General features: G+C 40.4%; 1 protein-coding gene and 1 pseudogene across 3 annotated transcripts; both read left to right on the plus strand.

The window, feature by feature from the left end:
• The first annotated feature begins 398 nt into the window (after positions 1–398).
• LOC130138648 (uncharacterized) lies at positions 399–3056 on the plus strand. Of its 3 annotated transcripts, none has more exons than XR_008816996.1 (3): positions 399–593; positions 706–833; positions 2668–2816. XR_008816996.1 is itself a non-coding variant. In XM_056313367.1 (3 exons), the coding sequence occupies exons 1-3, from the start codon at positions 582–584 to the stop codon at positions 2986–2988; spliced, it is 306 nt and encodes a 101-aa protein (XP_056169342.1). In that variant the 5' UTR covers positions 405–581; the 3' UTR covers positions 2989–3056. The 3 variants fall into 3 exon arrangements, 1 of the variants encoding a protein (XP_056169342.1); XM_056313367.1 differs by lacking the exon at positions 2668–2816 and adding an exon at positions 2823–3056 and having other exon boundaries at positions 405–593; XR_008816995.1 differs by having other exon boundaries at positions 435–593; positions 731–833.
• LOC130134615 (protein ACCELERATED CELL DEATH 6-like) lies at positions 3036–9964 on the plus strand (annotated as a pseudogene).
• The last annotated feature ends 4621 nt before the right edge of the window (positions 9965–14585 follow it).

Raw genomic sequence — 14585 nt, forward strand, 5'->3', positions numbered from 1 at the left:
ATTATCCATAACTTTTCACGTAGATATTTTTATTGTACTCCTAGATACTCTTATGATGTCTTACATGCTTTGTACATAAGTATCTTGCCCATAGTAAAGAAAAAATACAAATTCTTTGATGTTGTAAATAAAGAGACTTGATATATATTTTCTTGGAAAATTTTCTTTTCGACAAAACTTATTTCTACATAATTAAAATCTAAAAAGAAAAAAGAAAACATAATGCCTTCAACATAAATGGGATTCCCACAATAGACCAAAACAAAATATGTGAAATGCTTAATTAAGGTAACTAGATTCTAAATGGAAGTGAAAATAAAATAAAATAAAAAAGAAATGGGACCACCACTATAAATTGCAAGTGAATGATTGAGGCCAATCTTGTCTTTTGGTGAAAATTGGGTGGATTTAGTCCTATGAGGGGTGGAAATAGTGTAGACTTATATATATAATAACCTTACCATTCATAGGCTCCAAGGTGAACAAATATGTTTGTATCTACTTCTCCTTCTTGTAGCAGTTAGATAAATACTTGTCAGGTTCGTCTCGCTTGTAATATATGGTGCAAATTGCATGAGGACATGGTATACAAGGTATGTCCCATGATCTACAAAAGCAAGTTTGCTTTTCCATGTTAACCACAGACTTGTCTGGTTTGTGCTTCACTTCATACCCTTCTCCGGCAATAAGTGCATTCGGTTTCAGCCTTGTTTTCCTCTAATTTCAACAGAACTCAGGGGCAACACTCTCCACTCCATCTCGCAGAAACTAACATCTTCACTTGAATTCTTCTCATCCTCTGGATTCTTATGTCCTCAAGCATGGATATGGTGGTAATGTTGTCGAGACTTGTTTTCTTTATTCTTCCTCCAATTCGCATGAATATGTCAAGCGCAGATTCTATGTTCCGCCAAGGGCGAAAGCTCTTGGGTAGCTGGAACTAATCCATGTAAAGAACATTTCTAAGAACAAGACATCAAAATAAATTCATAACTAAGAGACAAAAAAAAATGCCTTTCTTGGTATTATTTTTCCACTTCTCCTCTTCCTATGCGTGTTTTCCTAAATTTCATAATATGAGGGTCGTTAGATTCTAGTTGGCTGTGATTTCCAAGTTTTAATTTAAATTCCAATTTAATTTTCGATTGCAACAGTTTAACCCTCGGTTTTGCGCTTTAACTTTCCTTATTTTCAGTCGGCAGTGGCGTCGACGATTTATAAGGAGTGGGGGCAATTGCCCCTAGTCAAATTGCAGATATTTTGATTATTAGCATAAATATTCTAAGCGTCCGTTAATTTTACTTTGACCCCAATAAACTATATTTTTAAGAACATAATAAGCCTCACAAAAACTTTAAAAACCCAGAATACAATGAAAAAGGTGAAACTAAAACCAACTCTATAAATTCAAGTTACTACGACAAAATTAAAGGCAAAAGAACACTACAAGTGCCATAACTTGTGTACGACGCTCACTTTAGTGCCATAACTTTTTTTTGGATCACTTTAGTGCTAAAATTTTTGAAAAACGATCACTTAAGTGCCAACTCCGGTGCCGTACACAATTTTTCGCCGGAAATCTGACGTGGCATTTTTTTTATTAATTTCTGAAGCTGACGTGACTCGCCGGAGATTGGCACTTAAGTGATCGTTTTTCAAAATTTTTAACACTCAAATGATCGTTTTTCAAAAATTTTAGCACTTAAGTGATCGTTTTTCAAAAATTTTAGCACTGAAGTGATCCAAAAAAAAAGTTATGATACTTAAGTGATCGTTTTTCCTCCGACTTGGCACCAAAGTGATCCGAAAAAAAGTTATGGCACCAAAGTGAGCGCCGTACACAAGTTATGGCACTTATAGTGTCATTTTGCCCAAAATTAAATATAATAAAACTTTAAATTGAGTTGTCAAAATTAAATTTTTGCATGATTGTGATTTTGGTTCCCATAAGCATCGAATTATGTTACAATACATTCAATTGAGCTACATTTGAAGGATATTTTTAAGTCACATCTTGTTAACGAGTACTTCGAAACATTTATTAAGCAACCACACATACAAAAAATTTACGGATTTCAATGTACTACTTTCGTATCATGTATAATCAATGCATTGAAAATTGAAACATTTATTATCATTATATTTAACTAGTGTCCCATAGTCAACCCTTCACAAATAACAAGACTCAAGCTTTGGGCAACTTTATGTCAATAATGTAATTGTGTCATGTGATCTAGTTCAATCACATGCAAGAGTTAAGACCTGACTTGTTTTGCAAAATTTTGTTTAGTGACTCTTATGTGCATGTAATATGCTGTCATTGTGCGCGTGCTAAGTTTAAAGGACGTCCTTGAGTTAGTTTTAGACAATTTGTACGGTTAGGTAATTAGCATGTTGTAACATAGCTCAATCGTGAAATATATTCAACAAAAATGAAGATTGTGGATCAAATTTATATTTGTTTAAAAATTAAATGCCGAAGTTTACAAATTTATAGATGATCAAAACTTCAGAATTGTGTATAAATTTTCCCGTTCAAAAACAATTTAGCATTTTTCTTATTGACTTCACTAAAAAACAATCTTAGCTCTGCCACCGCTAGCCAAGTAGTTTAGTTTTCTCTGAATTTTCAGGCAGTACTTACCTTGCTGTTAATTATCATCGCAGAACACTCCTCTCAGGAGTTGACATGGCTTTCGCAAATCCATCTTCATTTGAGAAAGATGGACTTGATAATTCGATCATTTTGTGCTCGAATTAAAATTGGATTTGTTTTTCCAAATCGTCTGAATATTAGATTCACGCCTTGTGTAATTTCGCAGCACCAGCAGATTTTCCAGGGATTACTTGCGTAGAATAGTCTATACCGACAATGTTCTTGATATGAATGCTGTACAATGTTCAGGAATGAACTCCGTAGTGGATGTTTTCGCGCACCAAAGATATCTTTTTTCGAAGAAATGCTCTTGGCCACAAAATGTTTACTGACAGCTAGTGAAGAAAACATCTCCAAGTTGTGGCTGTGTAATTAATCTTGGAGAAGAGTTGCCGGAAAAGAGTCCAAACAAGTTTTAACTTTGGAGGAGAAGATATTCAAATTTCAGAGTCAAAAGATGGATCGCGATCGCACGAGCATACCTATCGAGGATGATAATCTCTGGGAGCAGAGAAGGGCCAGATTGAGAGCACTAGAGTCGGTAAACGAACCACACACCCAAGTAGAATTCAATTGTCGTGCGTATCCACTGCTACAGGCCGTCACAAAAGATGGCGACATCGACAAGTTCATCGAAGCCCTTGAAAAGTATTCTGCCGAAGAGAGGGTCTCTTTGTCCGACATTATCCACGTACAGGGCCCTTCTGGGAACTCGTTGCTCCATGTCGCAGCAGGTATCGAGAACTCCAACATCCTCCGAGCCCTCCTGGAGGTCATCCATGACAAGCAGCTTGCCGCCCAGGCAAACGACAGAGGGGACACCCCACTCCACGTTGCAGCAAGATCAGGCCGGATCCGCCGGATCCACCGGAACTGCATGGCCGAGCTCCTCCTTGACTGCAGCAGTATTGTGGACGAAGCGAACGAGGCGGGGAACACAGCGTTGCATGAGGCTGTGAAGAACGGTGACTACGAGTTGACAGATCTTCTCCTGCGTCGAGGCTCAAAATCGGTGAATAAGAAGAACAAGGAGAACAAGTGCCCACTGTACTTGGCAGTCGAGATGGGGGACTCGAACATTCTCTCGCGTTTGCTGCAAGCGGTGGATGGGAATGAAGTCCTTCCGCACTGGATGCAAATCATGCAAGGAATGTCGCCGGTTCACGGAGCCGTGATGCACCAAAAGTTAGGTCAGTTATTGTACTTATGGCTCTTGCTTGGGTAAATTAATTAGCCGGACCATTTATATGTGTGTCTATACGAGCTGTTGAACCTGCAAGTCACGTTCATAAAGCAGCTGACCTCGCATATTTTGTTCTTCTACTAGAATGGTTTAACCTTTTTCTAAAGTCAGAATCAATTATTGAAGATTTCCCATAAACTTTGAACCAGAAGAAGGCAAAACGATCTGTTTGGACTTGAGACCTGGCAAGAATTACCCCTTGAAAAATGTCATTACGCTAAAATTTCAGTAGTCGATACTCATAGTATAAGCCACTATAGATACTACACTTATGTTATGGTCCAAGAACCTTTTTTGAAAGAGGAAGAGACTCGTGTCATGGCTGCCCTTTGTTACTCCCATGTGGAAAATTACTACTTGGAGATGAATGTCTCTATGCTTTGAAGCATTCTCCAATGTCTATACTGAAATTATTCCCCAAAAGTTTAGGTTTCAATTATGTATTCCATGTAATATCGCATGTTTGTTTCATCTTAAGAAAAATATAATAGTTAGAGGGTAAAGTTACCAAACCGTTGATCATGAGCATGACACAAAGTCATTCATTTCCTACTCTCTAATGATGTAGATATGCTGATAATGATGTCAGATCAAAAGAAGGAACTATTTGATTTGAGAGATGCTGGATGGGGAACTCCCCTCCATCTAGCAGCATATGAGAATTACATCAATGGAGTCGAATTCTTGGTCAACAAGTTCGCTTCGAGCGCCTCAAGGGTGACAGACAGGGCTATCTTCCGATCCACGTCGCATGTAAGACGGGTCATCTTGAAACAATGAATGAGCTGCTTCGACATTGGCCAGATCCAGAAGAGTTGCTTACTTTAAAGGAACGGCAAAATATACTTCATATTGCGGCAAAGTATGGAAGGGCCTCGGTAGTGAAGTACATACTTGGCGATCCCAAGCTTGAGAAGCTTATAAATGCGAAAGACGAGGCAGGAAACACTCCTCTACATGTAGCCACATTACAGTGGCAACCCGAGGTTCTGCTCTATCTCACCCGGGACAACATAGTCGATCTTAATCTTACAAATTGACGCAGAGAGAAAGCGTAAATTTGGAACGACTCCAAAGAACTCGAAACTTTTATTCAATAATACTGTGATTTTGATTACAAGACGGACATCTTATATATAGAGATAGGACTCTTAATACTAATGGAAACCGAATAATTAAAGAAACTGCCTGAATGGTAATATAGGAAAGCGCCTTCTGGTAATATAGGAAAGCGCCTAAATGATAATATAGGAAAGCGCCTTATTGGTAATATAGGAAGCGCCTAAATGATAATATAGGAAGCTGCTTGAATGGTTGTTTTCCCCAAAATCAGAAAAATGAGATTTCCGGTGATTACGGCGATCACATTGTTCAAAATAATCACAAGCTAACTGTTCTACATCATTCCCTCCCTCTTCGGAAAAACTCGCCCTCGAGTTATGATCAGGATAGAGGGGTGTATCAGAAGCATGATACTCAAATAAGTCTGCCACATTAAATGTAGGGGAAATGTTGAGATCACCAGGAAGGTCAACTACATAGGCATTGTCGTTGATCTTCTTCAGGATGCGGCAAGGACCAATATTCTTGTGCTTTAGTTTATTATAGGTACCTACAGGAAAACGCTCCTTTCGCAGGAAAACATTACCTCATCGCCTACCTCAAAAATTTTCGAATGTCGCCGTTTGTCAGTATCCTCCTTATACTTTGAATTAGAAGCAGTCAATTGACTAGCCACAGTAGCTTGGACTTCATTAATTCTGGTCGCCAAATTCTCTGCCGCGACACTATAGCCTGGAATCTTGGGCAAGGGAATCAAATCCAGAGTATGCTGTGGTGTACGCCCATATACGACCTGAAAGGGAGATGTACTGGTAGAGCGGTTAACCGAGTTGTTGAAGGTGAACTCAGCAGGATCAAGATACCGGTCCCACTGCTTAGGCATATCACTGCATGTGAGTCCAAACGGCATGACAAGCCATTCGTACAATCCCGCACTTGTCTTGAAGGCCGTTTTCCATTCGTCGCCGGGGCGGATGCGAACTTGGTGGTATCCACTTCGAAGGTCGATCTTCGTAAAAATCCGTGATCCAGCAAGTCTGTCTAGCATATCATCAAGTCGTGGAATCGGAAACCTATACTTGACAGTAATCCGGTTAATGGCACGACTGTCTACACACATACGCATGGTGCCGTCTTTCTTTGGCGTGAGAAGCGCAGGAACTGCACATGGACTTTTGCTTTCACGCAATAAGCCCTTTCGAAGGAGCTCTCCCACCTGCTCCTGTAAAATCTGATTCTCCTTCGGATTCATCCGATAATGCGGCAAATTAGGAAGACTAGCACCTGGAAGAAAATCAATCTCATGCTGGTTATTCCTCAAAGGAGGTAATCCGTCAGGTAAATCCTCAGGCATAACATCACTGAATACCTTTAATAAGGGCTTAAGAATGTCGGGAACACAAACCACAACTTGCTGGTCGCTCTTGTCCACAATCATATACATCCCTTCACCCTTTCGGATATTCATCATAACCCCTGCATTCTACTTCTTCACAATCTGAGGGGAATTACTCTTTGGTCTCTAAGTAATTTTAGTCCTTTTCCACACAAAAGAATACGTATTCTCTCTAGCTCGGTGTGTAGCATCAACATCATATTGCCATGGCTGATCCAGTAAAACATGACACGCATCCATCTCCACAACATCACGGACAATAGTATCTTGATATGATTTCCCGATCGAAATAGGTAAACGGCATAATTGGTTTACCTTAAGTTCTGCTCCTTTGCGTATCCACCCGATTGTGTAGGGTGCGGGATGCGGCTCCGTCTTTAGTTGAAAGTGATCCACCAAGGCCTTTGACACTATGTTCTCGCAACTTCCGCTGTCAATAATGATATCGCATACTTTGCCGTTGACAGTACAGCGAGCGCGGAAAAGCTGATTCCTCTGGGTATCTTCTGTTCGCGGATCAAGCAATAGACGACGCACAACACAATTAACTTGCTCGCCCACTTCATCTTCCACTCCCACTTCTTCTTCATTTTCCCAGTCTTCCTCATACACATCTTCGTCATGTTCAACGATATTGGCCATTCTACGACGAGGACAATCGCTGGAACGATGGCCCAACTCGTTACACTTGTAGCACCTGATCGGTTGGGGCTTGGCATATGGATTCTGGGTATTCTGATTGGGAGTGCGATTATTTGTTGCGACTGCTTCCTTAGGCGTCCCAGTAGTACCCCCTGGAACTCGGCTCGAATCAGGTGTTTGTTGACTAGAAGAACTTGCAACATCAGGCTGTCTTCCTTTCCCGAATGACCCACGACCCGAATAATTGCTACCACGAGTACTAGGGCTAGTCCTCTCCAATTGCACCTCAATTTTTCGCGCCATATCCTGGGCGTCTTCGACAGAGAATAGTCGATGCAAAGAAACCCGATCCTAGATATTAAGTCGCAAACCATTAATGTACCTAGCAGTTTGTTGTGCCTCGGACTCATCCAAGTTATTGCGAGCAGAGAGTCGAAGGAACTCTTCCGTATAAGCTTGGACCGATCTATTCAATTGTCGGCAGTTCTGGAATTGCTGAAACAACAGTTGCTCATAGTCCGTTGGGAGGAACCTCCTCTTCAACTTTTGTTTCATCTGACCCCATGATCGAATGGGAGCCTTGCTTTGTCGACATCGCGTCAATTGAGTCTGTTCCCACCAAGCTGAAGCGCCACCCTTCAACTTGTACGCCACAAGTTTCACTTGGCGATCCTCGTCAATATCCATAGCGTCGAAGAATTTTTCGACCTCCCAAAGCCAATCAAGGAAATCTTCAATATCCAAATTCCCATTGAAAGTAGGGAGATCTACCTTTAGTTGATACTGCTCAGGATCTCGTCGATATCCTCCCTGACGTCGATTCCCACGAACATGCTCCTCCTGGAATCCCCTGTATCGGCGACCACCACGAATCTGCATCTCCTGGAAATCATCGTCTTCGTCTTCCGTATCCTCAACATAGTCTTGACGCCTTTGTCGGGGAATTCCTCCACGCCCCATAGCATCTTCGGGATCACGAACGACGGGAATTCGCTCGGCTGGAAGAACGTCAGGCGCATGGTTTGTGGACAAAAGCTGGATGGCATCAAGGATCTCTTGAAACCTCCGATCGGTTTGATCCACGAACTGATTGAACTCAGCCCGCGTAATAGGCTCGCTTTCACGGCCCTCAGCAGCGGGGAGATTGACATTCACGTTATTCACCATCGTCACAGGAGAAACCTACTTTGATACCAAATGACGCAGAGAGAAAGCGTAAATTTGGAACAACTCCAAAGAACTCGAAACTTTTATTCAATAATACTGTGATTTTGATTACAAGACAGACATCTTATATATAGAGATAGGACTCTTAATACTAATGGAAACCGAATAATTAAAGAAACTGCCTGAATGATAATATAGGAAAGCGCCTTACTTGGTAATATAGGAAAGCGCCTAAATGATAATATAGGAAAGCGCGCTTACTTGGTAATATAGGAAAGCGCCTAAATGATAATATAGGAAAGCGCTTGAATGGTTGTTTTCCCCAAAATCAGAAAAACTGCCGAGATTTCCGGTGATTACGGCGATCACATTGTTCAAGATAATCACAGGCTAACTGTTCTACATCACAAATCACGGCAACTTGACGGCTCTTGACATCGTAGATGATCAACTGTGGGATATCGATGCTCCACTTCACGAGGTAATGATACATCTACAAAATAAATTAACGAGTTATCTACTTTTGTTTTTCCCTGTTGTTTTGGCTACTTCTTTCTGGGAGAGACAAAAGAAATTAAAGTTTATTTTGACCCGTTGAACTCCCCTGAAGTTACCGAGTGGAATTAAGTTTCTACGGTAAGATCAGAAAGAATGCATTTGCAAGTCTGTGTATCACTTGACGGGGGTTTCATTTATTTTAATCCTAAATCTTTGATTGTTAGTCCATCTTCATGAATAATAACGGTCTCGTTTTTTTTCCTATTACGCTTCACCAGCGCTTAACACGAATAGTCTTAGTATCTGCTGGAACCCCAAGAAGCAAAGACAAAGCAATTTCCAAGCCAAGAGGTTTAGGCCCGTGGAGAGAGCCTCCGAGCTTATATAGTCTAAAGGACCAGGCCAATACCCGTATGGTTGTGGCAACGCTCATTGCTGCTGTGACATTTGCCGCTGGTTTTTCTGTTCCTGGAGGATTTAACGACTCTGAATCAGATGCTGGATTTGCTACGCTGTTGAACAAACCCATGTACGATGTCTTCGTGATCTGCAACTCCGTTGCCATGTACAACTCGATAATTGCAGTTGTGATCCTTCTTTGGACGCAGATCGATGATTCGCGTGTGGTGCTTCGTGCCCTTCGAATGGCAAGACTGCCACTGCTCATAGCTCTTGCCACGATGTCCGTGGCCTTCATGGCGGGGGTCTATGTGACCATAAGCAAACGCACTTGGATCACCGTTGTTGCCTTGATCGTTGGAATCACCGCCCTCTTCGCTATATTGATTCTTTACATCGCCTTGTGCGTTCCGCTTGGGTACAAGTGTCGTCCTGTACAGCTCTTCGCCGATTACATCATTAGAGCTGCTATATTAATTTCAAGGAATGTGACCGACGGAGCTTTCGAGGAGGACTACTTTGGAGGTACCGCAACGCATTATTGTTCTGCCCGTGGCCGGTGAACCCTTAGACATAAGTCCCCCGTAAAAACTCATGATTTGAGGTGTGTGATCACTTTTCTTAAAGTGATATTTGCCCCCACTATATTGCTTATGGGATAAGCAAAGTCGCTTCTAGGATACAATAAAACCACCAAATCCCGAAGATCCTCGTTCGCTGACTGGCAGATGGTTCTTCCTACTTCTCGGATTTGGATTGATTGCCCATCCTATATTTAGCAAATACTATATTTTGATGTGATGGACGATGAAAAAGTCGGTGATGTGGTGCTAATGTAATATATTAAGTTCTGTGATGAGAACTCATATTTTGGTTATTTATATGAAACATTTGGTGCCCATTTTTTTTTTTTTGATAACCGAGGTATCCGCGCGGCCAGCGAGCTAGGGCTCAAACCAGCGGTGATGCTCGACTAGTCCTCGAGGGGGGCTAGCGCAGCATCCCACCGTCACGACCCCCCACTTAAATCACCGATGAGCGAGTTTGAACCCAGGACCTCTCGTGAAAGGAACTTAGCGCAAACCAACGCGACCACCTATTGGTGGGTATTTGGTGCCCATTCTAATCCCCAGTTGATAAGAAAATGGTTTTGGAACTATTAAATAATAGGGAGAGATTGATTAACATGAAATTAATCTTCTCACAATGAATAATCATTTTTTTCATAATCACCATATAGGAATTAACATGGAATTATCGCATTTATGAAATGTGGGAAAATAAACCCAATACCGCATTGGGCAAAGAGTACACGGAGGCTCATTATTTGAGCCCCGAAACATTGGCACCGTGAGTTAATTTCAAAATCAAAGTCAAAATCTAATCTTGACTAGAGAGAGCTATCTATTAAAAGATATTCACATAAATATATTAAAAACGAAGACGTGCATCGAGAAAATCTCTAAATATGCAATTCTAAAAAGCACTCATGATACCATCAGGCTTAACGGACGCAACACAAAAACTCTTCACGAATCATGCGACGCGGCAACTGACTAAGTCTGGCCAGCAAGTGTGTGATTATTCTCACGCAATTCTTTGGTGAATTTCGCAACAAAATATGTGGCCAACGCTAATGAAATTTTCAATGGAAGACAATGTGATGACATCCAGTGGCCTCAACGTCATGAACCAATCAAATCATGGGTAGAATAACCAAGATCAGACTTATTCAAAAGGAAGCACGAGCATGACACATCATCGTATGCACGAATGGTGGTCCTTTCTAAACACCTAAACACGTGGCCCATCATGCCATGGAGGTGGAAGAGAGGAATGAGAGTGAAGAAGTTTCTGAACCGAGAGGATTTTGCTTGACTCTCTGTATCTCTTAGCATGCTCTGTTTTCTACGTGTATGTATTTTGCGTCTGTTTCCTAAGTTATTCTTCATCTTTTGCTTTTAATTGCTAATTTGTTATTGCTTATTAAAAAAAAGTTATTTGAGGGAAGCTTTTAGGGAAAAAGGCACGAGAAATCCCTTAATTTTTGTGAATTGTTCAATCGGTTTCGAACTCCAACTCTCCTGCTAACACCCTCCCAGCCTCTTCTCTATTTTGCACTCTCTCTCTCTCTCTCTTTCTGGTTTTTTTTTATAAATATTTTATCCAATTAACATAATGAAATTAAATGTAAACATTAATTTGTTTACTCAGCACTGTCGTTGCGTTGACTCGTTAGTTCATATCAGCATTTTTATTTCTATTTTGATGGAAGAACCAACTTGAACAAAAAAAAAACATATAATCCAGGGATCTAACTCCGCAAAACAAAAGATTAGACACCTAATTAAATGATTTGAAAATGTTCAATGACTTTTGGTGCCTTTTTTCCTAGTTTTTAACATAAAAGAGGTTATAACAGACGGACTAAATCATTTTGACAGTTAGGTCGGAAGTAGAGATATTCCATACGCTGGATTTAGAACCTGAGTATAAATCACACTTTGGATAGCATACATTGCAATAGCCCTGTGGTAGGTTTTAAACCCAATTAGGACGCAAACTTGGAATTATCTCCCTTATTGACACCCAATAGGAAGCACTATTGGATTGACAAAGTGAAAATCAAGGGTTAATTACATGTGGAATTAAAATTCCCTAGTCATCCGGAGACTGAAATCTACTTCAATAGTTGCATCGGTAAGTTGTGCAAACATCACAAAAGGCTACTCGCAAATTGAGATACTCCTCGGCGATGGCCGAAGTAGCTGGAATATAACATAACCTACTGTGTCATTAGGACACTTGCCGCTCGAATCAAGAGTGGAATATTATTCGTTCCCGTAGAGGATGGTCTACTTACCAAAAAGTAGGAGGCATAGGATCCTAAGATAGTACTGTCTCTTTGTCCAGATAACTCAGCCGTGAGAGCCTTACAATCGTCGTTATGATTGTCACCCACGACCATACATTCATTCTTTCATCGGCCATCTGCGCGTCAAGTCCGTGTTCGAGAAGCAAAAGTTGATGAGGGTAGGGTGAGCCTTACAATCGACCATACATTCCACGAGATGTGGTGTTCAATGAAGCATCATCATGGTGCTCGTCGCAAGTAACGTTATTGCTTGATTTCAAAGAGATTTGAGGAGACGCTCAAAATGAGGAAATTCCTAAATTAGCCGAACGACACATGAGGGTAAATCCATGGAAGAAAGAGGATTCTGAAAACAACACACCGGACAGATTGACTAGTCCGGACTCCTGAAAAATGAAAATCGAGTAACGAGTAAGAAGAAGAGGCCCAGATAATTCCGTAGACATCAACTCGACCAAGGAAACCAGATATGAAGTAAGCAAACGCAGCACTAACTGAGGATGTTGGAGTGAGAGAACCATCTTCATATGAAGAAGCGGCTTCCAAGGAGGAATGAGAAAGACGATGGAAGCAGAGATTTAAGCCTTGATGCAGAACAACACATGGGATCTTGTACCATGACCGAGTTATGTGAAACCCATGTCATGGAACTAGGTTTACAAGCCCAAATGGTTCAATTGAGTGATAGAAGGCTTGATTAGTGGCTTGAGGATTCTCTCAGCAATGAACTAGATTATAATGAGAATTTCGCTCCAATAGCCAAGACTAAAACCGTATTTGTTCTACTATCTCTTGGCTCTTGCTGCCAGCAAGTAATGGAAGCTCTAGCAGATGGATGTGAAGAACACTTTCCTACGTGAAGAGTTAGATCGTGAGATCTACACGATCAACTTAAGTACTTTTTTTTTTTTTGGTCGGAGATCAACTTAAGTACTTGAAAGTACGAAAAATGTCGGTTGCGTGTGCAAGTTGAAAAAAGCATTGTATGAGTGGAAACAAGCGGTCGGGCATGGTAGAGCACGATTGCCGAGAATTCTGGTTCAAAGTGTCTATTAAGTAGCATCTGCGGATCCAAGTTTGTTCGTGAAGGCACGAGATGATAAATGGGCTACAGTGCTAGTTTACGTGGATGACCTCATCATCTCCTGAGACGATGTAAGGTAAATTCACTTGTTGAGGAGAAGCTATCAGTTCTATTCCAGATGAAGGAGCTTAACAAGCTCAAACAGTTTCTCGAACTTGAAGTGGATAGAAGAGATAATGGTCTGTTTCTGGGTCAAAGAAAAATATGCCAAAGATTTATTGGCAAGGTTTGGGATGCTTGATTGCAGGCCATTGTTAACACCCATGGAGGTTAATGCAAAATTTTGAGCAGAAGAAGGGAAAGATCTGGAGGATCCAACTATGTATCACCAATTGGTCGGCAGTTTGATTTGCCTGAGTTAATTCAATGTCTAAAGAGTATGGTTTTATCTAGTAATTAATAAAAAAATACATTGATGGACTCGCTATCAAACATACAAATTGCTTCACATCTTGCACCAATCAAGAAAAATCATAACTATAAAGATGTTTTATTACATTGTCTAATAGACTGTATATTAAATGAATTGTTTGATGCGAATAACATGCTTAGGTATATTATGAGTGGTAAGCAAAACATATTTATAGATAAGTGTTAATATTATGACAAACTCCAGACTAGTACATTTGCAACAAATTTACCCAAAACTAATTTTTTGACTACCAAAAACTCCAAACTAGTACATCTATGATAAATTTACCCCAAACCAATTTTTGGCTACCAAAAATCCCAAACTGTACATTTATGACAAATTTACCCCATGTTAGTTTTCGTTAAATTGGATTAATAGCACGAAAAACCACAAACTGGTATGCCTGTGATAAACAGAGAGTAAAACCCCAAACCGGTATACTCGTCAACTGTCACGTGCCATCCAACTCAATAATTTGACAATAAAAATTTAACGGAAAATAAAGGATGGTAAATTTATCATAGGTGTACCAGTTTAGGATTTTTGGTAGTCAAAAAATTAGTTTAAGGTAAATTTATCACATATGTACCAGTTTGGGAATTTTCATGGAAACTAATGGGAATCCCATTACTTCTATATAAATGTGTTATGTAAAGTTAACATCTAATCGAAATGAACTAAGACTACACGCATTCGCTCTATTTAATAATTTATTCATATATATATATATATATATCCATAATAAATACAAATAAAAGAGAGGATGAGAGCAAGTAACTTATACGAAAGCGCCCATTCTTCAAGGTACTGTGATTTGTATTCTTATGGATACTAGCTTATTCATATGCATGCATTGTAGATAGGGTGTAATTTCGCACCAGGCCTCAAACTTAATCATTCAGTAAATGGATAATCTTTGTATCTCATTTTATAGTCTTGAAGTTGGACTTGAGCTCCATGGCTCGTGCCACACCTTGAATTGGCGATGTCACTAGCAGTTCCCAAGCAATTGAAACAATCGGATTTTGCCAATGCTCTGTTGCATGTTGCATGGCCGTAGCAGGAACCGTGTTGAGTGTAGTAATTGTAACCGTTTTCTGATGTATGAAGGTTTAGATCGCCCTTAACATCCCATAACTCGTCAGAATATG

The sequence above is a fragment of the Syzygium oleosum genome, unplaced genomic scaffold, assembly GCF_021117445.2.
Source record: "Syzygium oleosum isolate NSW1041296 unplaced genomic scaffold, Sole_v2.1 Sole_v2.01, whole genome shotgun sequence".
In the NCBI taxonomy this organism is placed as follows: Eukaryota; Viridiplantae; Streptophyta; class Magnoliopsida; order Myrtales; family Myrtaceae; genus Syzygium; species Syzygium oleosum.

Excerpts from the sequence above, each read along its gene's own strand:
- LOC130138648 (XM_056313367.1), top strand. Across the intron at positions 834-2,822 it reads CCTCAAGCATGGATATGGTG|CACCAGCAGATTTTCCAGGG; the intron begins GTAATGTTGTCG and ends GTAATTTCGCAG.